At 55.4% G+C, this 25,208-nt stretch overlaps 2 protein-coding genes across 2 annotated transcripts in view; one reads left to right on the top strand and one right to left on the bottom strand.

Moving 5' to 3' along the window:
* Positions 1–20,331, bottom strand: TTC22 (tetratricopeptide repeat domain 22). Its single transcript, XM_008699384.2, has 7 exons — positions 19,399–20,331; positions 6,492–6,547; positions 6,177–6,292; positions 5,747–5,865; positions 4,077–4,238; positions 2,344–2,496; positions 1–1,819 (listed from the first exon to the last, which is right to left on the bottom strand). The coding sequence occupies exons 1-7, from the start codon at positions 19,963–19,965 to the stop codon at positions 1,283–1,285; spliced, it is 1,710 nt and encodes a 569-aa protein (XP_008697606.2). The 5' UTR covers positions 19,966–20,331; the 3' UTR covers positions 1–1,282.
* Positions 20,332–24,987: 4,656 nt separating this feature from the next.
* Positions 24,988–25,208, top strand: part of LEXM (lymphocyte expansion molecule) — a 23,082-nt gene continuing 22,861 nt past the window's right edge. The window contains exon 1 of the mRNA XM_040626594.1: positions 24,988–25,037. Within this exon, the coding sequence (XP_040482528.1) occupies positions 24,988–25,037 (50 nt within the window). The remainder of the gene's footprint in view (positions 25,038–25,208) is intronic.

Below are 25,208 nucleotides of genomic sequence, written 5' to 3'. Positions count from 1 at the left end.
TTTAGTGTCAATCAGTTTATTAGTATTTTTCCAACCTGCAAAATGCTGACAGTAAGTATGAAGTACAGCGGTGGGAGGCTAGGAGGTGTGACTTCGGGCAAGCCACCTCCCTTCTAGGAGTCTCGGGACCCTCACCTACACAGGAGACTGGAGTGCGTGATCTCTAAGGACTGCACTTCTTAGTCTGTTCTCCATCTGGAGACATGAGAAGCAATTCAGGGGTGCTGGTCCTTCCCTGGTAAAGTTTGAGGATTAGGGACAGGAGCAAAGCAATGGGTATAACTCTCCGAAGAAAGGGGGAAAGTGCAAAATAAATCACAAACCATTATGGGGGTCCTGCCCTTGCAGTTATGAACAACCAGCATTCCCAGAGTCTGGCAAGACCTTCATCTGGAATTTTAGGTTAATTTGGGTCTTGTACGTAGGGCCACAAGAATCCAGCTTGGCCATTCTATCTGGCAATCAGAGCCTAAGTCCTGGACAATAAAGTTCCACATCTAAGACTCCATGACTACGAGTCCAAGAGTCTAAAATTCCAAGACTTTTCTTCACTCTTTTGTGGAAGGTTCATGGCTGGGTGCAGGCTGTACTTTCTGATGGGTGGGGACCCTAGGTTCTCCTAAGAACAGAGAAATCAAGCAAAGATTCTACTGGATGGGCTTTATGTCAGAGCGTCTGCAGACCTTTCAAACCAAGCTGGCCAAAGATGAGGCCCGCTGGAAGACTGCTGGGCAGGTAGGCAAAAGGCCTGAGCATTCAGGTGTAGACTATCACCCTGCCCTTATCTGCTCACTGCGCCGCTTTGGCCTCCGCTCTGGCATGGCTTTTATGGCTGCGGGGCCTGAGACCCATTCCAGTCAATTCATGTAAAGGCGCCTTTATTATAAGAGTAGAGCGTGACTCACGGCAATCCAACGACAGGAACTCCGGCCTCAAGGATCGTGCACGGGGACTAAAAAGCCGCCAAAACGGAGACAATTATCTTCTGTATCTTGCAGCCATCTTACTTTTTCTGAGTACTTGAACAATTCAGTGGTTCAAACGGCAGTTTCCCGGTGGTCCCTCGCGTGTGCCCCAGCCACCCCCGGTCTCCTTCATCAGGCCTTTGTGACTCCGTGGTCAAGCCTCCTGCCCTTGTGTCTCAACCGCCCCACCCCAATTCCCGAAAGAGAATCTAATTGGCTTTGCTCCACAGCCAGCCTATGGCAGGGCAGGCCCGTTTTGAGCGCCCAATCAGCTGTAGGTGGGGCGGGGCCACGACGGGGCGGGGCCTCGACGCCCCTCAAAGGGAGAAGGAGCGACGGCCCCGCGGCACGCTCGCGATGTCGCCGTCCTGCTCCATGGTCTCGAAGAGCAGCCGCACCAGCGCCGGCCGTCCCTGGGCCACTAAGGCCCGGGCCAGCCCCAGCACCTCGCTTGTGTGGCCGCGCCACACGCGCTGCAGCTCCTGGCGCAGGCGCGCCGCGGGGTACTTGCCCTGGGCGCGGCGCAGCCACGCGTCCACCTCGCGGCCCAGCTCGGTGTCGCTCAGCTGCGCCTGGCTCCACTGCGCCAGCAGCGCCTCGAGCAGGCAGCCGAAGCCGTCGGTGTGGCTGGAGCCTGCGTCGTCCAGCTCCACGGCGCGCTTGAAGCAGGCCGCCGCGTTGGCCTCCTCGCCCTTGATGCGCAGGCACTTGCCGCGCAGCAGCTGCAGCTCGGGCAGCGTGGCGCCCAGCTCCGACTCGCCCGCCTTGGCCAGGAAGACCAGCGCCTGGTTCAGCGCCGCCTCGTCCACCGCCAGCAGCTCCTGCACGGCGTCCACGCCCATGTAGTAGTAGACCTGGGTGGGGAGTGTGGGGGCCTGAGCCTTTCTCCCTGGGCATTCCGCTCCCATACATGCTTTTAAAAAATTCCATTCATACATTCCCCACCCTCCCTCCGACAATTCTTCGCAAATGGTCCCGCGCCCGGAAAAGGAGAAATAGTGATTCCAGTTAAGCCCCACGACTCTTGGCCATATTACCTTGAACGAGGCACTCTCTGGGCCTCAGTTTTCTCGTATGTAAAATTAGGATATTGTCACCTCTTGGGAATCATTCCTTGGGCCCAGAGAGCACTTCCGGATAAAGAGTAATGGCCCTCACTTCCTGAGTGCTTTAGAAAGAGCTTGGCCCTCTTCTAAATGCTGTATGTGCATTTTCTCATATAATCCTCACCATGGTTGTAGGAGGTGGGTATGGTATCAGACAGGGGCGGGGGGCAGCTGTATTTCTCCCTGAGTCCTCAGTGCCCAGGCGTGCCTTGGCAGAGAGTAAATAGGTTTTTAGCAAGCCACTGGCTACTCAAGTGAAGAGGCTGCCTTACCTGGCCAATATCCAGATAGGTCTGGAGGCTCGGACACACCTTGACCACTTCCTCCAGGTCAGCCTTGGCGCAGGACAGGTGGTTCCTGTCAGGCATGCCGCCGAGCCCCATCTTGGCCCGCTCGAGGTCGTGCAGGTACGCTCTGAGGTGGGTCTGCCGTAGAGAGTCAGCTCAGGGACGATACTCCAAGCTCCTCCTTTCTACCCTAAATGATGCCAGGCTTTTTCTCAGCAGCAACTCAGGGAAGTTCTGTGGTGCAGAAGGCCCCTGAGACTGGGACCCCAGAGTCCAAGGTCCTAGTTCTGTGCCAGCTGTGCTAATGACACCCTTTCTGGGCCTTAGTTTCCTGTCTGTACAATGAGGGGGTTGGATGAAGTTAACAAATTCATTCATTCAGTGAGTATGTATTGAGTGCCCACCATATGCCAGGCCCAGCGCCAGGTATTAGGCATGCAGTGGTGACAAGTGGCTATGAAAAAATAAACAGGGTGATGGGCTAGAGGGGACTGGGGGAGGGGGCTATTTTAGATAGGATGGCAGCATGGATTTTGTGAGAGTCCACATAAGTAATTTGGAAGGAACGGAAGGTGGCCCCAACTTACAAGCATCAAATTACAAATGATTCCAGACTCTTGCCTTCATCCACACCCCTCGTTTTCCCCCATACTTGGAGCATTAAAAAAATCTAGAGGTTCAGAAGGGGTGGCATGAGAAGGAGGAAGTAGGTAAAAGGGGTCATTGTTGCTGAAGGTATTAATGCTTTATAGCCAACCGGATGGGCTCTCGTTCTAAGAGAGCAACATAAGGTGGGGGAGGAGGGAGCTCTGGCTTTGGAGCCAGTTGGACTTGGCTGAATTCCATGTGCCCCCCCCCCCCATTAGCAAGTGAGCTGGGGAGGATGTTGTTCAACCTCTGTGAGCCTTATTTTCCACATCTGAAAAATTAGTACACTGATACCTTCCTTGGAGAGTTCCCATGACGATTGAGAGAACATATTCTAGCCAAGATCTAGCATATGGTAGGTGCTCAGTTCATTCATTCATTGAACAAATATTCATCAAGAGCCTGTTATGTGCTAAATACTGTTCCAGGCACCCAGGATAAAGCAGAGAGCAAAACAACAAAATTCCCTGCCCCCACAGAGCGTATATTTTAGTGTGGGAGAGAGAAAGACAATATGCATGGTAAATGCATAGTATGTTGGGAAGTAAAAAGCGCTAAGAAGAAAAAGTAAACCAAGAAAGGAAGACACACAATGCTGGTGAGAGGTTGACATTTTCAGTAAGATGGTGCTAGAAGCTTCCTTTTCGTCAAGACCTCCAGGAAGTGAGGAAGGAAGGCAATCAGAGAGAAGAGCATTGTAGGTGGAGGTCATTATCCATAACTTACAGTTTGGGGAATGGAGTTTTAGAGGAGAAGTGGCTTTTCCCCTGTCCCAGAGTGATAGGTGGAAAGGCCAGATTTCAACTCAGGTCAGTCTGCCTGTATTGAGTATAGGCTGGAGGTCGCTGATCAGGTCATTGTAGAGGGGTGCCTGCGGTGGGTGGGAGTGTCCTTCATTCTTTCACTCAACAACCTTATAGAACACAAACCTTCTGTCTTGATGACTGCTAAGTTCCTTTCCACCATGAAGGCTCTATGACCTTTGGGCTCTGGCAACCCAGTCTTAACCCTTGGTCCTGGTTCTCAGATTCCGGATGGCAGGGTGAGGCGGAGCTTGCAGGCTGACTCACCTTGGCCCTTGTGCAGTAGGCCTGCCAGTTGAGCTCCGGGTCTCGCAGGATATCTAGAGCCATGTTGCAGGTTCCAATGGCCATATCCTGCTTTCCCAGGAAGTGGAAGATTTTGGCCAGGCGATTCAGGATAGGGGGTTGGTCCTTGGCTATCTCAATAGCCTAGGGAAGGAAGCAAGGTAAGAGCAAACTATTTGGTTATTTCCCCGACCTGCAGGTCCCCCATCTCTGGATAGAGCCATGGCACTGCAATGCTCTTCTTCCCTAAATCCACCTGCCAGTAAGTTTGGCCATATCATGGAACCTAATACTTAAGGATACAACTCACTGGCACTCAACTCCCAAGAGCCCGACTCCCATGCTCCCCACCACGTTCATGTGTCCTGTCCAGTGAATCCCTCCATGCCCCAGGCACACCTCTCTTTCTCGGACACATCTAGTGTATGCTCCCCCAATTTCCCAGGGCCGTTGGAAGGAGGGCCAGAATCGGCCTTTACCTCCCCCATATTTACACAGTGCAGTGTTTCTATCAGGCCCGCAGCACTTCCCCTCCACATTGTTACTGACCACTGCCTGTCCAGTGTGTGTTGCTGCCTCTGGGATAGCGAACTCCTGCAGGGTCTCATCTCTGTGCCTGGCACAGAGTAGGTTCTCAAGGAGGGGTGAAGGCAGTATGTTTGTTAAATTGGACACAACTCTCAGAATCCTCGTGAGCCAGCGTTCCTTTTCCATTCTGTTTTAAGATCTCTCATCAAGGACTTGCTCATTAATCTACCCACCAGCAAACATTGGGCATGTGCCCCATGCAGGGCACTGTGCTAAGTGCACAGGTCAATGAATATCACAGGGTCCCTGGCCTCCAGGAAAGACTTCAGAACTGAGCTAAGTGTGGAAACTACCACGTAAACGAGGTGCCCAAGAACAAGGCTCGAACAGCACTTTACAGTTTACAGTGAATTTCAAGCATTACCTCCTTTAAGTCTCTCAATGACCTGGAAGGTAGACAGATGATGTAATTAAGACATAATGAGGGGTGCCTGGGTGGCACAAAGGTTAAGCATCTGCCTTCGGCTCAGGGCGTGATCCCGGCGTTATGGGATCGAGCCCCGCATCAGGCTCCTCTGCTAGGAGCCTGCTTCTTCCTCTCCCACTCCCCCTGCTTATGTTCCCCCTCTCGCTGGCTGTCTCTATCTCTGTCAAATAAATAAATAAAATCTTTAAAAAAAAAAAGACATAATGAGGCTCAGGGATGGAAGTGACTTGCTTAAGGTCACATGGCCCATGGGCAGAGCTGGCATGAGACCCCAGCTAAGCCCATCTTCTCACTATGTCATTGGGGGTGGGGAGGGACAGTGAGAACCACGGCCTGAAAGGGAGAAGTCTGAGGGTATATCTGAGACATGGTGAATAGCTCAGAAGACAAGGCTGGAGAAGCAGGCTTGGGGCCTGGGCGTGGGGAAGGTCTGATTCTTAAGCAAAGAGGAAAGATGACAAAAGTCACTTTTGTTTTGAATGAAGAAAGGAGGGAGAGCCGGGGCACTTCCTGGGTGGGCCACACAGTGGGGGATGGAGGTGGGATGACACGTAGAGAAGCAGCAAGTTCCAGGAGAGGAGGCTGGGGTGTCACACTCCATCCCAGTTTGGAGAGTGGGCGTGGCCAGGGGACGTACCTTGCCAAAGCAGTCCAGGGGGTCGGTTCCCGAGTACCCGCAGTCATGGACACCCATGGGGGTGGTGGAGAAGGTGTCCTTCCTCTCCAGCAGCATCCCGAGGTAGCACCAGGCCAGAGCTGGGGGTAAAGTGTGGGAGAAGGGTGTCTAGAAGCAGCGGGGTGGAGAGAGGGAGAGGGCCTAGGAGGAGGGACAGGGCCAGCCCCATGCAAGGTGTCGGTCCCCAGGAAGACGAGAGGGCCTGTGGCAAAGTCACTGAGCAAGCTGCAAGGTGCATGAGTTCTGTGAAATGACTGAATGAGTATATGGGACAGAGGGTGAGACAGAGAGAAACAGGATGTCTCCAAAAGGAAGACGATACCAGAGGTGAGGACAATGACAGTGACAGGCAGGGCTAGTGACAGGTAAAGGGGGAGCCAGGCGGCCCTACCTTGGTGGTGGGGGTCCGAGGACTTGAGCACTTGGCGGAGCAGGGCCAGAGTGCGGTTGAAGGCAGGCAGCCGCTTCTGCTCCTCACTGCCCAGCTCCAGGAAGATGCCGTCTAGCCTGTGGCCAAGAAGGGGATGTGGGTAGCTGGCACCCCATCCCAGGTGTCCCTAGGGTGCCGTGAGTTCTCCCCAGGCCAGCGGCAGGGAAGGGAACTTGGGGAGCCCTTGCCGTGGAAACGGACTCAGCCACCTCTTCCCCGGGTCCCAGGCCACACCTCACCCTCCCCACCGTCCAGTCCCCGGCTCCCCAGCCTGACCTGATGAAGAGCGTCGCCATGGTGAAGTACCAGCCCCTTTTCTCCTCCACTGGGATCTAGGAAAGCAGAGAATGGCCCGTGGTGCTGTTATTGAGGTACACAGGCCATCGTTCATAGATTCCCACACTTGCCCTGAACCCCGAGAAGCCCCAGGTACACCGCTGATCATGGTCCTGGATCTGCCACTGGTGGCTGAGTGACCTTGGGCGAATCACCTCTCTTCTCTGACTACACAGGGTTTGACGAGATAACCTGTATGAATGTCCTAAGTAAGGTGCCCGTCACGGAGCAGGAGTGGAATTTTCTCCCTCCATCTTGCTTTCCAAGCTAAGCTCCCCTCCCCCTGGCTCCTCGCCCTGTGCGCTGGATCCCCCCACTCCAGGGCCCACATGCCACTGGTCACCTCTCTCCCCCATTGTCCACTCGCTTCTTCCCTTTGGCGCCACCCCTCAGCTTCCGCCCTCCTGAGAAAGCCCTTTCGGGCTTGTTGACGGAATTCAGCTGCAGCCCAGGACCCCCCTGAGCGGTTTTCCCTCTGTTATTCTTGCCAACCTCGCCAGGCATTTAGACCGACTTGGGCACCAGATAAAATATTTATGCTGTTATTTATGGGAGTAGATGCTGCTGCCTCAGGAAGGAATTTTAATGAAAACCAATAAAACCCCCAGTGCATATCGGCAGCTCTGCTTCGGGCTCTGGTCCCTCCCACCACATTCATCTGCTGGCATGGATCCCCAGGCTGGATTCTGCACTCCCACCGTGGCCGCCTCAGCTCAGGACCCCCATCATCCCTCCACCCCGACTCCCAGCAGCCAGGTGAATGCACTCAGTCCAGCCTGCATTTCTGGACATCTGTGGCGTGAGGCCCTGTGTTGAGTGCTATAGGGACATGGCACTGAGTTGGACCTGCATCCCGGCCCAGATGGGTTCACAATCTAGCTAGGAAAACAGGTCCAGGCATAAATAGTAGAGCTTGACTTGGTGCCTGCCATGTGCCAGGATCCTGACACCCACCCTCTCAATCTCTCAACAACTTATTGGGTAGGTATCATCTGCCTTTTACAGGTGAACATATTGAGGCTCAGAGAGGTAAAGTGACTTGCCCAAGGTCACACAGCATATGGGTGTCAGAGCTGGAACTTGAACTCCCTTTGTTAGGCTCCAAAGCCCATGGCTCCCCTTACCCCACCAGGTTGCCCATAGCGCTAGCATGAGGCAAAGTCTGAATAAGGCCATGAGACTGATGTGGACAGAGGCACTAGGATGGGGAGGCCAGTCCCAGCCAAAAGACTCTGAGAAGGTCTTGCAGAGGATGGGCTGTCAGGTGAGTCTTGAATAGCAGTGGTGTTTCAGAGGGTGGAATGCGGGCCAAGGGCATTCCAGATGGAGGGCTCAGTGTGGAGACGTGTGGCGTGCCTGGCAAGCATGGAGCCTGGTGTGTGTGAAGGGGGCGTGGGGGGAGCAAATGTCGGCAAGTTATGCTGTGGCTGCTCTGGGGAGGCTGTGGATGAGCTTGCAGGGAGAAGAGAGAAAGGGGGTCCTGTGAGTCTGATCCCACTGAGAGGCGTGACTGCCCGTCGAGGCAGGGTCTTGACCCAGGGCCCAAGCCAGATCACCCAGAGGAGGCCCCACTAATCACATCTCTTAGCCACTATTCACCAAGTATCTTCTCTGTTTGCCCCAGGCTGGGCAGTGGGCAGAGGAGAGGAAAGGCAGGTCCCAGCTTTAGGAGCTCCCAGTCTGGCACGAAAGCCAGATCGTATCACAGTGTGAGTGGAGGCAACGCCAGGGGTTATGGGAGGAAGTATCCTGTATGATACAGGTGTGCCCACAGAGCTTCTAGAGGACCAGCTGAAGCAGGCTTCTCCAGGACAGTAGGAACCACCCAGGGGGACATCGTGAGAGAAGGCGTCAGATGGAGGGACATCGTGTGCCAAAGCTGGGTCGGAGGTGAGGGAGCGTGGTGTGTTGTCAGGGGCGGGAGGGTGAGCCAGCAGGGCCACATCAGGAGGGGCCCCCAAGGGCCTGGCTCAGGCCCCAGGGTTCATGTGCAGGGCAGTGGGGAGCCTTAGAAAGGGCAGTGCCCAGATCCAGTATGTTTTTACATTCACATCAGCACGGAGAGCCCTCCTGTCACTTAGTGGGGAATACGTGTATGGGGCTTTAGCTGGGGACAGGGCTCTCTGAAGGGGAGGGCGGCAGTTGCCAAGGGTTGAAGGGCATCCTCGAGGGCTCAGTGGGGAACATTAGCCAAAGCAAAAAAGCTAGGATGGGCTGCTGGATAACCATACCTGTTCTACCTACCCAGTACCTGGGACATAGGAAGGGGGACTCAGATTCATGGGGCCACTACTGTGGGCCACGCTGGACAAAGACCCGGATGCAATGTCAGTGCCTGATCGTGTGAAGGACCGGAGCATAAGTGCCTCAGGCTTCTTGGCTGTCTAGAGGTATGATCTCATGACCTCTGGCCCCATGCCCACTTTGAGGCTGGCCCAATGGAGTCCTGGTAGGGAGAGACGGAACTTGCTGCCTCATCAGGCTTCGGACAAGGAGGTATGGCCACGAGCGAGAGCAGAGGCTCAGGTGGCCGACAGCCTGGTCCTATGAGGCAGGGGACCTCGGATGGCTAAGTTACCTCTAGGAGGCTGTGTCCTTATCTGCAAAGGGGGATAATGATATAGAGCTCACAGGCATGGCGGGGGCAGTGCCCTGTCCAAAGCATGTGCTCCGTAAATGTTGGACCCCTTTCTCCTGGCTTGGGTTAGAGCTGAGCAGGGTTGGGGTGTCCAGGAGGCTGCTCTGTCCATGGGGTTTATTTCAGTTCCCTCTGGGGCAACAATCTCTCAGAAGTCCAGAGGGGTCCTGGCTCGCCCTTCTCTCCACCCCCCCATCCCCCCACTGTGCTACTAGGGCCTACCCAGGATCCCCTGTGAGGTCCCAAGCACCTTTCTCCCCTCCACAGACCCCCAGTGTTGGAGAGTTACGTGGTATAATCAGGGCTCTCCCTGTACCTCTTGTTTGGCATTCAAGCCACAGGAAGTAAGTTAGCTAGTACCAGACGGAGCTGGTACTTAAATTCATGCCTTCATAATGCTAGCCCCAAGAGCTGTCCTCAGCACCGTTCCCTTGATCACTCTCATTCTATCTCTGAGGATACTGAGACCACAGAGGTGAAGCAACTTACCCAGTAACATGCTAATTAGTATCAGGGCTTAAAACCCTTGGGTATCTTTGAGTAATTCAAGAGCCTTGTTATGGTTTTTACTACACAGGCAACACCACCACCTGGTGGCAGTGTGCCTGAATTGCAGGGGTAACTCCTCTCTCCTGGTTCCCTTCGACTTGAAGGCTAAAACAGATTTTCCAGAAAAGTCGCTAGCTGAGTGACATCTCTATGACAAATCCCAAATGCAGTCCCTCCTCAGATTCCGCTGAAGAGTGACATTTGCAGGAGGGCTTATGGGGTTGCAGATTCGAAGTGGAGTTAATGGCCCAAACAGATCTAGTCTGAGGCCTCGCCTCCCTTGAACTTTAATCCTCTCTCCCCCAATGAAGCTTGTGGACGCCTTTCACTCTGCTGTGCGATCCTGGCCTGAAAATGGGCTGTCTCTTTAAAAATCCTTCTGGTTGTAACTAAAGCAGCAGCTGAGGCTGTTACCAGGGGCAACCTGGCAAGCCACGGTGCGTTAAATTAAATTAAACAGGCCTCTGGTCCCCCCCTCCTTTCCTGGAGAAGGGAGGAGCTGTTCCACCTCTCTGCTGGAGAATAAAATCGCCCTGAAACGTCTTAGGCTGAGAGGCTCTCACTTCCAGAGTTGACAGCTCCCAGAGGCAAGGTGTGGGAGGCAGCCTGGGAGGCCTGGAGAGGGTTTCTGCCAGAGAAGGGGGGCTCCCCAAGAGGCTGCCCGGCGTGGGCTCTGGGCAGCACACCACCCTTTCTCTTTCTTGTTGGGTCCTCCTCACAACCATGTGAACTGGGGGTTCTGGGACCTGGAGAGGGGGCCGGCCAAGGCTGCAGGCTGGAGGGGGCCTCACATTAGGCCGCCACTCCATGACAGATCTGTGGGAGAGAGTGGGCAAGGCCCAGGCACCAGCCCTAACCCGCGAGTGAAATCTTCAGACCCCGGGACTCACTGAGTAAGGCACAGCCTTCAGGCAAGGGGTCCTCAGCACATTCCCCTGCTCCCCGGAGGCCCGCACTGTTACCTCCCTCATTTTAGGGAGGGGGAAACCGAGGTTCGAAGAGGCAGAGGCTTGTCCACTTAACCTGACATTTCAGGCCAGGTTCCTCTGACTTGGAGTTCATGTTCTTCCCACAACATCTAGCGGCAAGTGTTTGCACAGTGCTTCCCATTTACAGAGTGGGCACACACAGATTCCATTTGGTCCTCAGACCACACCGTGTGGAATGTAAAGTTAATTCCCATTACTCTCTTAGCACAGATGGAAAAACTGAGATGGGACCATGTCCTCAAAGTCACACAGCCAATGTAAGCCCAGAGAGAAATCTGGAAATCTAGCCTTCAAGTTGAAGGGAACGAGGAGAGAGGAGTTACCCCTGCAATTCAGGCACACTGCCACCAGGTGGTGGTATTGCCTGTGTAGTACAAGCCATAACGAGGCTCTTGAATTACTCAAAGATACCCATGGGTTTACACGTGAACCCGTTCAAACCCCATGGGGTTACCTATGAGGTCATGACTATGATTACCCCGATTTTACAGAAGAGGTGACTGTAGCCCAGAGTGGCACAGCTAGGAGGCAGCTGAGCTGGGACCCCAGCAGCTCAGCCCCAGAGCTCCCGCACCTAATGGCTAGACTAGTGGTTCTCAATGTGTGGTCAGGACCAGCAGCAGCAGCAGCAGAAGCATCACCTGGCAGTTTGATAGACATGCAAATTCGTTACTCACTGAATCAGGAACTCTGGGCCGGGCAACCTGGGTTTTAATAGGCCCCCTGATGCACTGATCCTGGGCTACTGCACTGTGGGGAGCTGAGTGATGATGGGCTGATCGGTGAATCTCTTTTTTAAATGAGCCAAAGGATCAGAATTGTGATCCTCAGAAAAGCCCAAAGACCCAAGTTCCTACAGCTGCGTGGGTCAGCGACAAAGGTAGGTGATCTGGCAGAACCGGCAAAGAATAGGGTCAGGATAAACCATTACAGGGCAGGCTTGTGTGAACCTGGTGGGTACAGGGGTGGATCTTGACTATTCCACTTATTTCATAAGGTGGCCCCTGAAGAAGGAAGTGCTGTGGGGCTTGGCTATTTTAAAGGATTTCAGTAGAAGATCTTTTAATATACCAAATGAGCCATGAATCTTTATACATCCGGATAGGCTATAGAGACCTTGCTGGTTCTTCAGGAAAAGAATTGCCTTGCAATTTGAACTGTGCCCCTTGATGACACTGTACTCTCCATTTCTGATTCTCTTCCTGAGAGCTGACTAGTTCTCCTTCGGGAGAGGGGGATGTGACGGAGCAAGGAGCAGGAACACCCCTGAGCATCAGCTCTCCACTGGGCGCATCAGTGCCTCGGCGCACTGGCAACTCACAGCAGCCTGAGAAGGTGCCATGCTTCCACCTCCTTTTCTGGGGGAGGAAACGGAGACTAATAAAGAAAAAAAAAAGCCACCGCCCAGCCCCACAGCCCAGGGTGGAAGTGCCAGGATTCAAGTTCACATCTGCTTCCCTCCAACGCCCCTGTTCTTTCCACCTCATCACGCCGACCCTGTGAAGGCTGACGCCGCAGAAATAAAAGTCACAAGGTGGCAGGCCTCAGGAATACGTTCTTCCTGCACAACCGGAATGTCCTCTGTGATGACACGGAGCAGCCTCCCGGCTCTGCACACCCAGCCCTGCCCCCACCCCAGCTGTGGGACAGGCACCAGAAAGGCAAGGGCTGGGGTTTTCCCTCCCCCCACCCAGCTCCTGCCACAGGGGGTGCGGAGAGTCAACGGAGGGATGGGGTTGGAGTCCCATTCCTGCCTCTGCCTACCCCGGGGATCCTGGAAAGGCCCCCAGCCCAGCCCGGGCCTCAGCTTCTGCAGGCACAAACAGAATGACCCCACTTGGCCGGCCTGTGTCGCAGGCAGGTTGGTGGGCGTGGTCAGTGTGACTGGTGGAGGGGATTTGAAGGGGCGGTGCTATGCCGTGGAAGTAAGTCCCCTACGCCTCCCTGTCCTGGCTTCCCTGGGTGGTCTTCACAGAATGTAAGATTTGAGCAGATTGACCACAGCTTCCCACTGTCACCCCCCTTCTTGTCCTAGGTCTGTCATGCCACCGAGGCAGGTGATCTTTGCCTCACACTGGTTCCCTAGACTTACAGGACTGTGTTGAGCCACTTCTCTATCCCACTGTCCTTAGAGAAAAGGGACCCTGTCTAGTCCTGGGTCCAAACCTAGCCCTGGAACCAGTAGAGACCGGGTGGGTCTGAAGAAGTCTCTTGCCTTCTGCAATAATAACGGTGATGCCTGAATGTTCTCAGCTCCTCCCACGGATCTGTGCCGTGTATGCCCTTAACATTCTTTTCTCCTGGAAAAAGAGGCGGCTCGGCCAGATGATGCTAACGGCAGGTTGGACTCTGAGATCCGATATCAACGAGGAGGGGAAACCCAGGTCCCAAACTTGCTAGGAACGGAGGGAGAGAAGCCAGCAGCAAACTCAGAAATGTGAGTGGCTCCAAGGCTCTCAGAAGGCTGGAGCCAGAGCCCAGGAAAGCCGTCCCCCAGCCTGGGCTTTAAGTCCAAGAGACCTGGGTTCAGTTCCCACCAGCCTCTCCTGGCTGTGTGCCCTTGGGCAAGTCACTACACCTCTCTAGCCTCAGTTTGCTCATCTGTAGAACGGGCTAATACCGGTTCTGATTTCCCAGCAGTCATGTGCGGACCAGATGAGATCATCTATGAAAAGTACATGAATGCACAGTACGTAGCTCACTGCCCAGTGTCACCCACCTCTTTTCCTCGCTGAACCCAATCGAACCACTCAGATTTGTGAAGGTGTGTGTGTGTGTGTGTGTGTGTAGGCAAGCACCATGGGAGCGGAAACCCTGCCCATGATCTGCAGCTCTTCAGTCCTCAAGATACTGTCCCCGACGTTCCCCAAGCTGTGGTTTCCCACATGTGTGTATGCATTTTCTTCCTGCCGGGAGTTCATTTTCCCCCACTTCTCTGCTTTGCAAAGTCCTTCCTGTCCCTGAATCACTCTGGCCGCCACCTTAGCCCAGTGCTCGCACTTGACAGAGGAGGAAACAGACCCAGGGAGGGGAGGCGACTTGCCCACTAACCCACAGTGAGTTGGGGCAGGGCTGGGGCAGGAACCCCATCCTGGCCCCCAGCTTGGAGCGGAGTCCTCCCCAATGCCATTGTTCTCTTCCCAAGACTGGCTGGGGCTAGGCTGAGGGAGACTGCAGGAAGGGCAGGAGGAAGCAGAGGGGAGGGTGGGGACTCACTGAGAAGGAGGACCCAGGGCTCCCTTGCATTCTGGGTCCTGGCAGCCCCCTTGGGGGATGAGGATGGGAAGCCCGTGACCATCGATGTCGCTGGGGCTGGGAGCAGTTACACCTCCCACAGCCCTGTCAGGCAGGCACCCCTGTCCCCATTTCACAGACATGGACATTCAGACTAAACAGCTGGCCCAGGGCACCCAGGACATGGCCAGCTGAGCAGGGACCCCTGCAGGCTGGGGACTCCCATGCGGACGCTCTGACCACAGTCACACGAGTGCATCTGCCCCACACGGTGCACCCACCGAGGGCCCAGGGGTCTCGGGGGAGGCCGAAGCCCTGTCAGGAGGGCAGTTCTTTACTCCCAGCTCCCAAGCCGGCATCCCTGGTGGCTGCAAAGGTACAGAGGGTGGGTGTGCGCACGCGCACACAGGGGACCCTGGGGCTACTGACCCGCTGTGCCCTCTCGGCCCTTCCTAGCACATCCCCACCCTGCTGGGTGTGGTGGCCGGTTGGAATGTCCACACCTTGGTTTGTGAGGCTGTCTGCCGGGCCGGTAAGCTCTGCCTTCCTCCCTGCCTGCCCCGGCCAGGGGTGCGATCCACATGTCCGCGGTGCGCTGGGTCACCCTGGGCAAGCCGCTGCCCTCCCTGAGCCTGTTAGGTCCTTGGTGAGATGCGGAATCACACTTCTCAACTGGCAGTGTGTCTGTGACGTCTGAATAGTAATCAAATGCACTAATGAATGTAAAATTCTGAACTCCGGGCCTGGCACCCATTGTGCTGTCACCCTGGGCCGTGAGCGGGGGTGCAGGCCTGCGTGAGTGCACGTGCGCGTGGGCATGTGTGTGTCAAGCCACCAGTATTTGGGTGAAGGGGAAGACAATCAGTTACCCGAGCTAGCTTGGGACACGGGTATTTTTGAGGAGAAACAGAGGTTCAAGTTACCTTATTTTTTAAAAAAGAGGGATTTAAAGACTTAAAGTCCAGTGATTCAATGAAATGAAATTTAACAACAGTCCCAGACAGCTCTTGGATGTCCCACCCTATGCTGGACACTGAGTAGTAGGGCGCAGGGAGAAGGCTGGGCCCTGACGCGATGTGCACCCTGCCTGCAGCCTTCCGTGGTCTCTCAGTCCTCACGGCCACCCAGTGAGATGGGCCTTAGAATCCCATCTGGCAGATGAGGAAACAGAGGCTCAGGGAGGTCAAGTGACTTACCTGTCCCACCTGTGATGGAGACAGAATTTTAACCCAGTCTGTCTACCTCCAAAGCTCCTAACCTTCCCCCCCGACCCCCGCGCCCACTTTGAGATCTGTCAACAAGAATCCAACGTGACTCTGTGCGTGCGCGTGCCCGCGCCTGCGCGAACGGGGTGCTGGCAGGAGGGTAGAAATGACAGGTAAGAGCAACCTGCCTCCTCACATTGTTGTGACTTAAAGAAAACAGGAGGGAGTGAAGAGCTGAGAACGGAAGTCACAAACACCCCCCCCCCACACACACACGGTTTATTTTTGGATTATGGGCTGAATTATTAACTCTAGAAGGTTTTCTCTTGTCATTTTTGCGAGCGGATGAGTACTCGGTCCTCAGCCACTCTTTACCCTCTGAGCACCAGAGGCTCCTCCCTGCCAGAGACAGTCCCAGCCCCGTGGGAGGGACACATCTCTCGAAGCTACAGCACAGGGTGGGGCCAGACCACCAGCTGCCCACCCCCAGCTGTGCCCCCCAGGGAGGGGGGCAGACATTCTCAGCAGGGGTCCCACCTCCTCCTTCCCTGGCCCTGACCTCGTCTCTGCCCCCTTCCTTCCCGGCCCCTACCCTCCATACCCGGCAACCCACCGCCTCTCTTCCCACACGTCCTCTGCCCTAGATTTGCAGGAGGCGGTCCACGCAGAGTGGCCCTCACCACCCACCGCCATCTGTGCTTAGCGCGCCCCCACTTCTCTGACCTCCCCAGAAAGAGCAAAGGCTTTGAGGTCAGACAGAGTGGGGTGGATTCGATGGCCACTTACTAGCTCTGTGACCTTGGGCAAGTTACTGAGCCCAGCTATGCCTCAGTTTCCGCATCTGTAAAATGGGGTCAGAAGGTTCTTGTGGGCGCTAAGATCGTGTCTGGAAGGCACCCACAGAAGACATTCCTAAGTATTATTGTGTGAGGTGGAGTGTTGAGTGAAGGAGGGCTTCAAGGTGGAGGTGACATCTGAGCAGGGTTTTGAGGGATGGAGTCCACTTTCAAGGCAGGGAGAACAGTAGCTGCCCGGGGAGGTATGAAACAGCACAGTGTGCTGGGAGGAGCAGTTGCTGGGAAGTCAGCCGCAGCTGAAGAGGAGGGCGGGAAGCAGATTTCTGAGACCGTGTCAGCAGTTCCCAGGCCAGCCTGGGCTCTTCGTGGGAAGCTTCTGACCGCCCTCTTTCTAAGCCACTCAGCTGTCTCTAATGCCCGCAGGCTCTGCAGGCCCCCACTGCAGGACCTTTGCACACACCACACCCCCGCTGGGAGAGCCCTCACCTCATTCCTGCCGGTACACTCCTGCTTCTTCCGGAAGCCTCTGTCACTCACTTGTGCTGAAGGGAAGTGTTCCTTCTCTGATACTCAGTCATTGCCATTCTACCCCCAGGACCTGGACTGTGGACTCCAGTATCTGGAGAGCTCAGGCAAGGCTAAATAAAAGAACAAATGTTTGCTCCTCCCTTTGTCCACAGGCTTCTTAAAGACAGGGCCTGGCACACAGTAGATGTTCAACAAATGTTAAGACGCCAAGCACCTGCCTCTCAGACAGGCCCAGAATCTGCCAGTTTACGGGCACTTTCACCCCATGATTTGATCGGAGGCAGAGATCACTATTGTTAAGGTTCATGAAGCAGATGCCAGGACCAGAGACGAAACGTGACTTGTCCAAAGTCACACAGCAAAACGATAAGAGAGCTAGGTGCGTGAACCCAGGCCTCCTGCTCTAACTGCGATGAAATCATCATTGTTACCCGATGTGGCTGTTTCTTGAGCGTTACTCCATGCCAGGTGCTCTAGAGGCACGATCTCTTCCAATTCTCGGATGGCAAAATGGGGGCTCCAAATCCCCAACTTTCTCCTGCGATGGGGGCACTGCCCATAGTTGTGCTATCCAGACCCAAGGACACAGCACAGAGCCACTGCCCACCTGAAGCAGCTCTGGGCGGCACCCTGCTTGCCACTCCATCCTCTGGGAGGTGGCTCATGCCAGGGGTGGGGGGTTGAGGAGGGGGGGGCCCACCATGGCTAGGCTGACCAGCACAGGGAGAGAGATGCTGGACTCTGTTTGATTCCTACGCCCAAACCTCTGCCTCTACACTCACTTCCTCCAGGAAGCCTTCCTCCCTGAGAGCAGGAAGGGGCCTTGTGGACCATCCAGTTCCCCCGCTCTGCCCCCAGTTCACAGAGGGGGAAACCATAGCCCAGAAAGGAAGGCTCAAGAGGCTTCCTGGCTCCTAGCTCAGGACCCCTTCGGCCCTACTCTGCTGCTGGGACCACACTCAATGCATGCTATGCTGTCCATGACTCCCGCTGAGGGCGGAAGGCATTCAGGGACCTGGCCTGTCTGACCCAGAGTCTCCCGCCGTAACCTCTACCCCATGCTGCCTACCCCACGCTGCTTTGTTGAACTCAAGTCTGTGCCCTCAAGCCTGCATTCCCTGAGGTCTGGATCCCACGTTTCCTCTCTGAAGCTGGAAGAGGCTTTGGGTGGAAAAGGCTCTGAGGGCATGTGCAGAAGCTTTATGAATGGAGCCCTGTGTGAAGGCTTGTTGTTATTTAAATATCACGAATCTAAGCCATTATAAAACATCATTGTTACAGCTAAATCCTGCCTTCACGGAAAAGTCTTGGTACCTCTCTGAACTGTGGTTTCCTCTTCTGTAACAGGAAGATAACGCCCTCTACGTTACTCATCTGTCATCCAATGCAGGTAACCCTTGAGATGGCTCCCAGTGGTCCCCATCTCCTGGTGTTCATGTCCTTGTGTAGTCCCACCCCTTTGAGTGGGAGCTGGACCTAGTGACTCCCTTCTAGTGAACAGAATATAGTGAAAGTGACGGGATGCCCATAGGCAAGGACCTGAGGGCGACTTCTGGCCAACAGCCAGTGCCATGTGAGTGAGCTTGAAAGCAGGTCTTCCCCCAGCTGAGCAAGCCTTCAGATGAGAACTGAGCCCAGAGGCACCCAGCTAAGCCATACCTGGATTCTTGATCCACAGTAACTACGAAGTAATAAATGCTTTTTGCTTTAAGCTGCTTAGTTTTGGAAGGTGTCTATTATGCAGCTATAGGTAACTAAGATACCTGGTGTTTTTCTACTCAGTGCCAGGCCCTATTCTGCGCATACAAGTATTCAAGATATGTTAATTGAGCACCACTGTGTGGCAGGCACTGTGCCCGGTATAGGGTTTGCAGTAATAAACCAGACAGATGTTTTCCCCACTCTCAAAGAACTCAAGGCTGAATTAAGGAGACAGATTTGTGAACGGCCAGTGTGAGCAGTGCTGTGGGAGCCCAGGGCAGTCACCTGACCCAGCCTGCAGACATCAGGGAAGGCTTCCTAGAGGAGGGGATGCCTGAGACAAACCCAAGACTGGGGAGAACCTCCCAGTCAAAGGTGGAGCAGAAGAGCATCATAGAAAGAGGCCAAGAGAGAGGCAAGGTGAGCTCTAAGGAGACTTGGTCCACTGGGGGGACACAGGGACTCAGGCTGTTGCAAAAGTGTGGCTGGAAGGGGGAACACAGCAGAGAGAGAGCAGAGAAGAGGAGCATGGAGGGTCTCAGGTGCCAGCTGGAGAGCCCTGGACTTACCTGGCAGGCAGTGGGGAGTTACCAGGGGCGTAAGCAGTTCAGGGACGTGGTCAGTAAGACTGAGCAACATGATGCTGCAGCAGGGTGGAGGAGGAGGCAGAAGGGTCAGGCAGGAGGGCAGGGACCCAGGCAGAATGATGGCAACTACACTAGTCAGGCAGGAAATGATGGAGTCTGGGCTGCAGAGGGAGGCTGGGAGGAGTGGCTAGATCTCAGAGACATGGGCAGGCCGAATGGACAGGGATTGGGGGTCTAAGTGGAAGTTGGGGTGAGGGGGAGAGAGGAGGTAAGAATGCTGCCCAAGTTGGGTTGTAGGGTTGGTTGTGCCATTTACTTAGGCCATATGCACAGATTCGTGGACAGGTACTTGCTGGGAGAAGCGAGACGAGAAGGGTGATTTGGCCAACGCTGATTTTGCAGCGTTGCCAGAAAAGAAACCTAGGCAGACTGTCCCGCTAGGAAGCAGGTCCACGCCCTAGCCGAAAAAAGCTACAGGCCTCGTCTGGGAGAGGCGCCCTAGAAGGGTATCCCGGAAGCCAAAGGGCCAGGGTTTGGGGAGAGTGTGGGGCGCGGGGTCGTCCTGCAGACGTTGGGGGCCACGACCCCAGCCCTCCCGACCTGGGGCGGGTCACCCTACCTGCTGCCCGTAGCCCAGCGCCTTGTCGTAGAGCGCGATGCCGGCGGCCAGCACCTGCGCTCGCTCCTCCCGGCTGGCGCAGCCCACGTCGAAGCCGTGCGCGTAGCCCTGCTCGGCCAGGCAGCGCGCGGCACGGAGCTGGGGGTCCCCGGGCGCCTCGCGCTCCGCGGCCAGGCCCATGAGGCCAGCCAGCCGCCCGGCGCACGCCTCCTCCTCTTCCTCCTGGCCCAGCCGCCCGTACACTTGCGCCAGGTTGGCCCAGGCGTTGAGGTTGCCCGGGTCCTCGCGGGCCACCTCGAGGAAGCGCTCGCGGGCCTCGTCCAGCTCGTCCAGGTAGAAGGCGAAGGCGCCTAGGAGGTGGCGCACGGCGGGGCGCTGCGGGGCGGCCGCCAGCTCGAGCTCTTGCTGCAAGCCGTCCCGCTGCAGCTTCAGGTCCCGCGCGCGGAGCGAGGCCGGGGAGCGCGGCTCGAAGTTCAGCTGCATTTCCAGGTGGAAGTGGCCCGGCAGGTAGTCCAGGTCGTCGATGAGGGCGTCCAGGTCCTCGGCCGTGGCTTCTGGCTCCGCCATGGCAGCCCCACTGCTCCCCGGGCCTCTCCCCTGCCCTGGCGGCTGTGGGGGGGTGGGGGTGGGGTGCCGTGGCTGGGGCGCCCTCAAGCGAGCCCGGCGCGGAAGGCTAGGGGCACCGCGCGCGAAGGCCCAGGGTCCTGCCGCCTCCGGGTCCCGGGGCGCCTCCCTCTGGTGGGAGGGTTTGAGCGTCGGCTCCGGGAGCGCCCTATGGGTGTGTCGGCTTTCGCTGCTCAGCGGCTCTTAGACGCCTGCATTGCACAACCAGGTGTGCCAAAAAAACAGGTGCATTGCCAAGTGCCGGGCGCGCAAACCACGGCGCATGGCAAAAGGTCTGTTTTTATTCTCTGCTCAGCAGACGCGGAAACAGGCTCAGGAGGAAAGGACTTGCCCAGGTCACAGAACGGGACTGTGCCCCAGCAGCCTGGAACCCAGATGGCTGAAACCCAGCCAGGCCCTGTCTCCGTGGGCACTTCCGCACGTTCTCTGTGTGAGCTCGCTGACTAAGCGGGTGAGGGCTGGCCCTTCCAGCTGCCTGTGGAAGCCCCCTCACTCTTGCCCTTCTCCCATCTTCTCCGAAGTTCCTGTGTTCTCCTTCCTCTGAAGGGAGCCTGCCACTCCTCTCTGTGCCTCCTGAGGCCATGATTTATCAGGCTTCCCCACTTAGGGGTCCCCTGACTCTTCTCTGTCCTGCAGCTGGCCACTGTGGAAAGACTCTGGGGCTCCATGTGCTGGTCCTAATCCTGGTTCTCCATCCCTAATAACCCGTGACCTTCATAATTATGAATCACTTCATAATTTCACACTTCATACTTTCTTCATCTTTGAAGAAAGGGTCACATTCTCTCCCCCAGGGTAGATATCCAGGGTAAAGCTGGTGAATGTCACTCTGGGTAACTGTCAGCTCCCACTGCTCCCCCTTTGGTTCCCACTTCATCCTGTACCCCACCCATGGCCCAGTTTTCTTTCTCTTGCCAGCCTTCTCCCAGGACTGGCGCTGGTTCCCGGCCCCCTAGAAGGCAAGGCTATGCTCCCTGCTGCAAGGCTGGTGGTCCTCCTGAGCTTGCGCTGTGTAGCAAGTCTCAGCTTCTGAGACCCTCCCACCCTTCATTCCTCCTGGACAGGGCTTCTCAGACCCTGTTCCTTCAACTTCTTGACAAACACGCCAGTGTTTTCAAAAGCGGAAATAGAGCCAATTAGTAAACCTGGGGAAAAAAATTGACTTGAGCAATAAAAAGGTAAATTAAAAATATCTTCTTTGTGTTATGTTTCACCTGTAATTGTACAATATAAAATTTAGTAATTTTTAATAAAAAATTATTGCTCTAAATTGCTGGTGATCGTGAGATGACACTTAGGCTCTGCCCTTGGGGGCATCAGAAATTCTCAGAGTGCTTGGCTTTTTTTCCCTCTTTTTATTGTGGCAACATATACTTAACATAAAAGTGACCATTTGTACCATTTTTAAGTGTACAGTCAGTAGCATTAAGAATCTTCCCACTGTTGGAGTGCCTGGGTGGCTCAGTCGTTAAGCGTCTGCCTTTGGCTCAGGGCGTGATCCCGGAGTCCTGGGATTGAGCCCCGCATCGGGCTTCACTGGGAGCCTGCTTCTTCCTCTCCCACTCCCCCTGCTTGTGTTCCCTCTCTCGGTGGCTGTCTCTCTCTCTGTCAAATAAATAAATTAAAAAAAAAAAAAAAAGAATGTTCCCACTGTTGGGGCACCTGGGTGGCTCAGTTGGTTAAGCGTCTGCCTTCGGTTCGAGTCATGATCCTGGGGTCCTGGGATCGAGTCCCACATCGGGCTCCCTGCTCAGTGGGGAGCCTGCTTCTCTCTCTCCCTCTGCCCCTCCTCCCCACTTGTGCTCTCTCTCTCTTTCAAATAAATAAATAAAATCTTTAAAAAAAAAGAATATTCCCATTGTCATGCAGCCATCACCACCATCCATCTCCAGCACTGTTTCATCTCCCCCAAAGTGAAACTCTGTACCCATTAAACAGTAACCCCCTGATCCTTCCTTCCCCAAGCCGCTGGTCACCACCGTTCCAATTTCTGAATTTGAATTTCTCTCTGAATTTGAATACTTTAATGACCTCATATAAATAGAGTAATATACTTGTCTGGCTTATGTCACTTAGTGTCATGTCCTCAAGGTTCATCCATGTTGTAACCTGTGTCAGAACATCCTTCCTTTTTAAGGGGGAATAACATTTCATCGTCTGTATGTATATGCCACATCATGTTTCTCCATTCATCATCCAGGGGACATTCGGCTTGTTTGCACCTTGGCCGTAGGAAACAATGCTGCCATGGACAAGGGCATACAGATACCTGTTTGAGTCCCCACTTTCAGTTCTTTTTGGCGACACACCCAGAAGTGGAATCGCTTGCTCAGATCAATTCTATGTTTAATTTTTTTTTTGATGAACTGTTATACTGTTTTCCGTAAGAGCTGCATCATTTTACACTCCCACCAACAGTGCACAAAGGTTCCAAGGTCTCTATATCTTTGCCAACACTTGTTATTTTCTGTTTTGTTTTGTGATTTGTAATGGCCATCCTGATGGGCGGGTTTGGCTCTTGATCTGCCCCTGAGAAGATGAGTAAGAACTGGATGCGAAGGGCAGGTCGTGGGTGCATTTCGCCGGCAGGAAGGGCACAGGGAAAGGCCAGAGGTCTGCGGTGCAGGGGGTGTCTGAGGGCAGGGCAGCCCCCTATGGCTGAAATGTACAGAGCGTGGGCCAGAGAGGGAGGGCGTGGGGACTGAAGGCAGTGGGGGCAGCACCCTCACGGAGGCCTGCATCCCGAGAATCTTGACTTGACTCCGCTGACCTAACAGCCGGCTCCACAGTCCGGATGGTTAGAACCTCTTGCAGTTGGGGAGCTCCCAACCCTAATGATGATCCCATATCCGCCGTGTGACCCTACACCTCCCTAGATGTGACCAGGGCAAGTTACTCTCCCTCTCTGAGCCTTGGTTTCTTCTTCTGTGTAATGGGATGAGTTGGTCGCTAGGGTGAGTGAGTTGCTGGGATGGGAGGCTTCGGGCTGACGTGGGTGGGCGGGCCACCTTGCTGAGAAGCTGACTCACCCTGGAGCCTATACCCGCTCTGGCCTGTCTGGCAGCCAGGATTCCCAGCCTAACAGACCTTGGTCTACACTCTGCGGTCACTCCTCCATGCGTCATGGAGCGGAGAGGCTCAGGCTGGGAGATAAGCAGCCAAGCAGCCTCAGGCAGGTTCTGGGGCTTGCCGACAGCCCTTGGAGAGATGCGGGGCTGGTCACAGGGCCTCCCCAGGGCGCAGGACTTGCTAGTGGACACAAGCCCATTTCACTGACGCCTCCATTTAAATAGCTCGTCCACGAGGCAGCCATGTCCACGTCTCAGATGAGGGAACTGAACTCTGACCAGGGTCACGTGCCCAAGGCCGCCAGCTAGAGCGGCAGAGCCAGGATTCAGATACGACTCTCTTTGAGGGTTTATGTGGGACTGGAAGTTACTCGAGATTAATTCCTTTATTTGTTCACTCATCATTCAACAAATATTTACTGAGCAGTGCCCCGTACGGCACCAGGAGCGGGTGAGACACAGTCTCTGCCTCTGGGCCTCTGCTGGGGCCCCTTCCAAGGGCTGGGAATGACCTCTCACTAAGATTCTGCTAAGCCAGGAACATACTTAATCCTGCTAGCAGTCTGGAGAGACGCGTGATTAGCTTCCTCTTAAAGGTAAGAAAGTGGAGAATCAGAAAAGGAAGTGAATTGCCTGCATCTGCACAGTTGGGAAGGGGCAGGGCCTGTGCTTAGATGACCAAGGGTGTGTGTCCCCAGGCCGACACCTCTGACCCTCAGCTCAGTGGTGCAGGGTGGGCACGGTGCCAGACATGGCCATGTGCCTGGCTGGCCTGGGGCCTGAGAGTCCAGCCCACAGCTACACTAGGCCAGGTCTGGACTTCCTGTTTAAGTGCTATATTGGGATGTTAGAAGGGTACTGGAAGGGAGTACATGCTGAAAGGAGACACGCTGTCCCAGGAGCCCGGCTCTACCACGGACTGGATGTAGGACCCCAGGCAAGTCCTGTTTGTCTCTGACTTATGTCCTGTCATCATCAAATGGAGTGTGGCTCTCTGCTGTGCCTCAGCTTAAGACCCCTGGGAGGATCAAAGGTAATCATGAGATGATGTTAGATGTAGCATGACCAAGGGGCACTGGTCAGGGATAAAGGAGGAGGAGGGAAGAAAGCAGACCATACCTTGTTGGGGACTCAACTCCTTTCTTTACTTAGCACTTCATACACACACTTAATGAGTTTGGAGTTCTCCTCCAGGAAGCCTTCCCTGACCTACCTACCTACAGGCTGGGTCAGAGGCCTCCCTCTGTCATAGGCCTGGCCACACTGTGTGGTCACTGTTTCCCCCACTGGGCTCTCAGGCCCAAGACCAGGCATCCCACACAGCGTCTGCCCAGAGTGGGTGTCTGGGCTCTGTGGGGGACAGATGAGCCCGGCCTCCATCCCGGCAAGCCTTCCCTCCCTCTCTGCAGCCCTCCAGGCTCTGGCTGTCCTTGCTGGTTCCCACTTTGTCCTCCTTCCTTCCCGGAAGTGGAGAAAGAACGCCCTAGCCGAGCCCTCTCGGTGGGCCCCGGGGTTCCCATGAGCGTCCGTTAACAGTACGAGGCATTTCGGAGCCTCGCTCTACCAGGCTCCGCGCCGCGCGCCGGGATACAGCAAGAAATCAGAAAGGGTTCCTTCACAGACGACTCCCAATCCCGACCAAATGGCATCCATATTAACCACCACGAGGGGCCGTGAAATGTGCAGGGCTCCGCGGGGGATCTCCCGCAAGGTGGCGGGAAAACGTGCAGAGCGGAGGCACAAAGGCAGGGGTGCGCCCCGGCGGCACAGACGCGCACAGGTCGCGCGAATCACAGGTCACAAGGCGGGGTTGCCGCGGCAGCGGTGGCCGCTGGCTTAAGCCAGGAGTCCCGTGGCCGGAGTCCGGGGCGAGGACCTCGCCTGGGGGCGGGGGACCATGGGCACCAAGTGGTTCAGCGGGGCGCCCTTCGGGTTGCAGAGCCACAGGTGCGCCCCCCCTCCCAGGAGTGCCAGGAGCCTGGAGGAGGAGGCTGGCAGTGAGGGGTGGGGGCCCGCCTTTCTCTCCGGGTCACACCTGCTGCACCTGTGCCTGGGGCTCATTCACCATCCTTGAGATTTGAAAGCATTTCGGGAGCACCTCCTATGGGCCGGGCGCAG

Source organism: Ursus maritimus, unplaced genomic scaffold, assembly GCF_017311325.1.
Source record: "Ursus maritimus isolate PB19 unplaced genomic scaffold, ASM1731132v1 scaffold_12, whole genome shotgun sequence".
Lineage (NCBI taxonomy): Eukaryota > Metazoa > Chordata > Mammalia > Carnivora > Ursidae > Ursus > Ursus maritimus.
This window is presented reverse-complemented; position numbering and strand designations above follow the sequence as displayed.

Bases quoted from the DNA above. Each gene is read 5' to 3' on its own strand.
- TTC22 (XM_008699384.2), bottom strand. From the start codon at position 19,965: ATGGCGGAGCCAGAAGCCACGGCCGAGGACCTGGACGCCCTCATCGAC. The intron at 5,866-6,176 runs GTAGGGCCGCCT...CTTTACCCCCAG, and splicing joins CTCGGACCCCCACCACCAAG to CTCTGGCCTGGTGCTACCTC. The intron at 2,497-4,076 runs GTGAGTCAGCCT...TCTCTACGGCAG, and splicing joins CCTACTGCACAAGGGCCAAG to ACCCACCTCAGAGCGTACCT.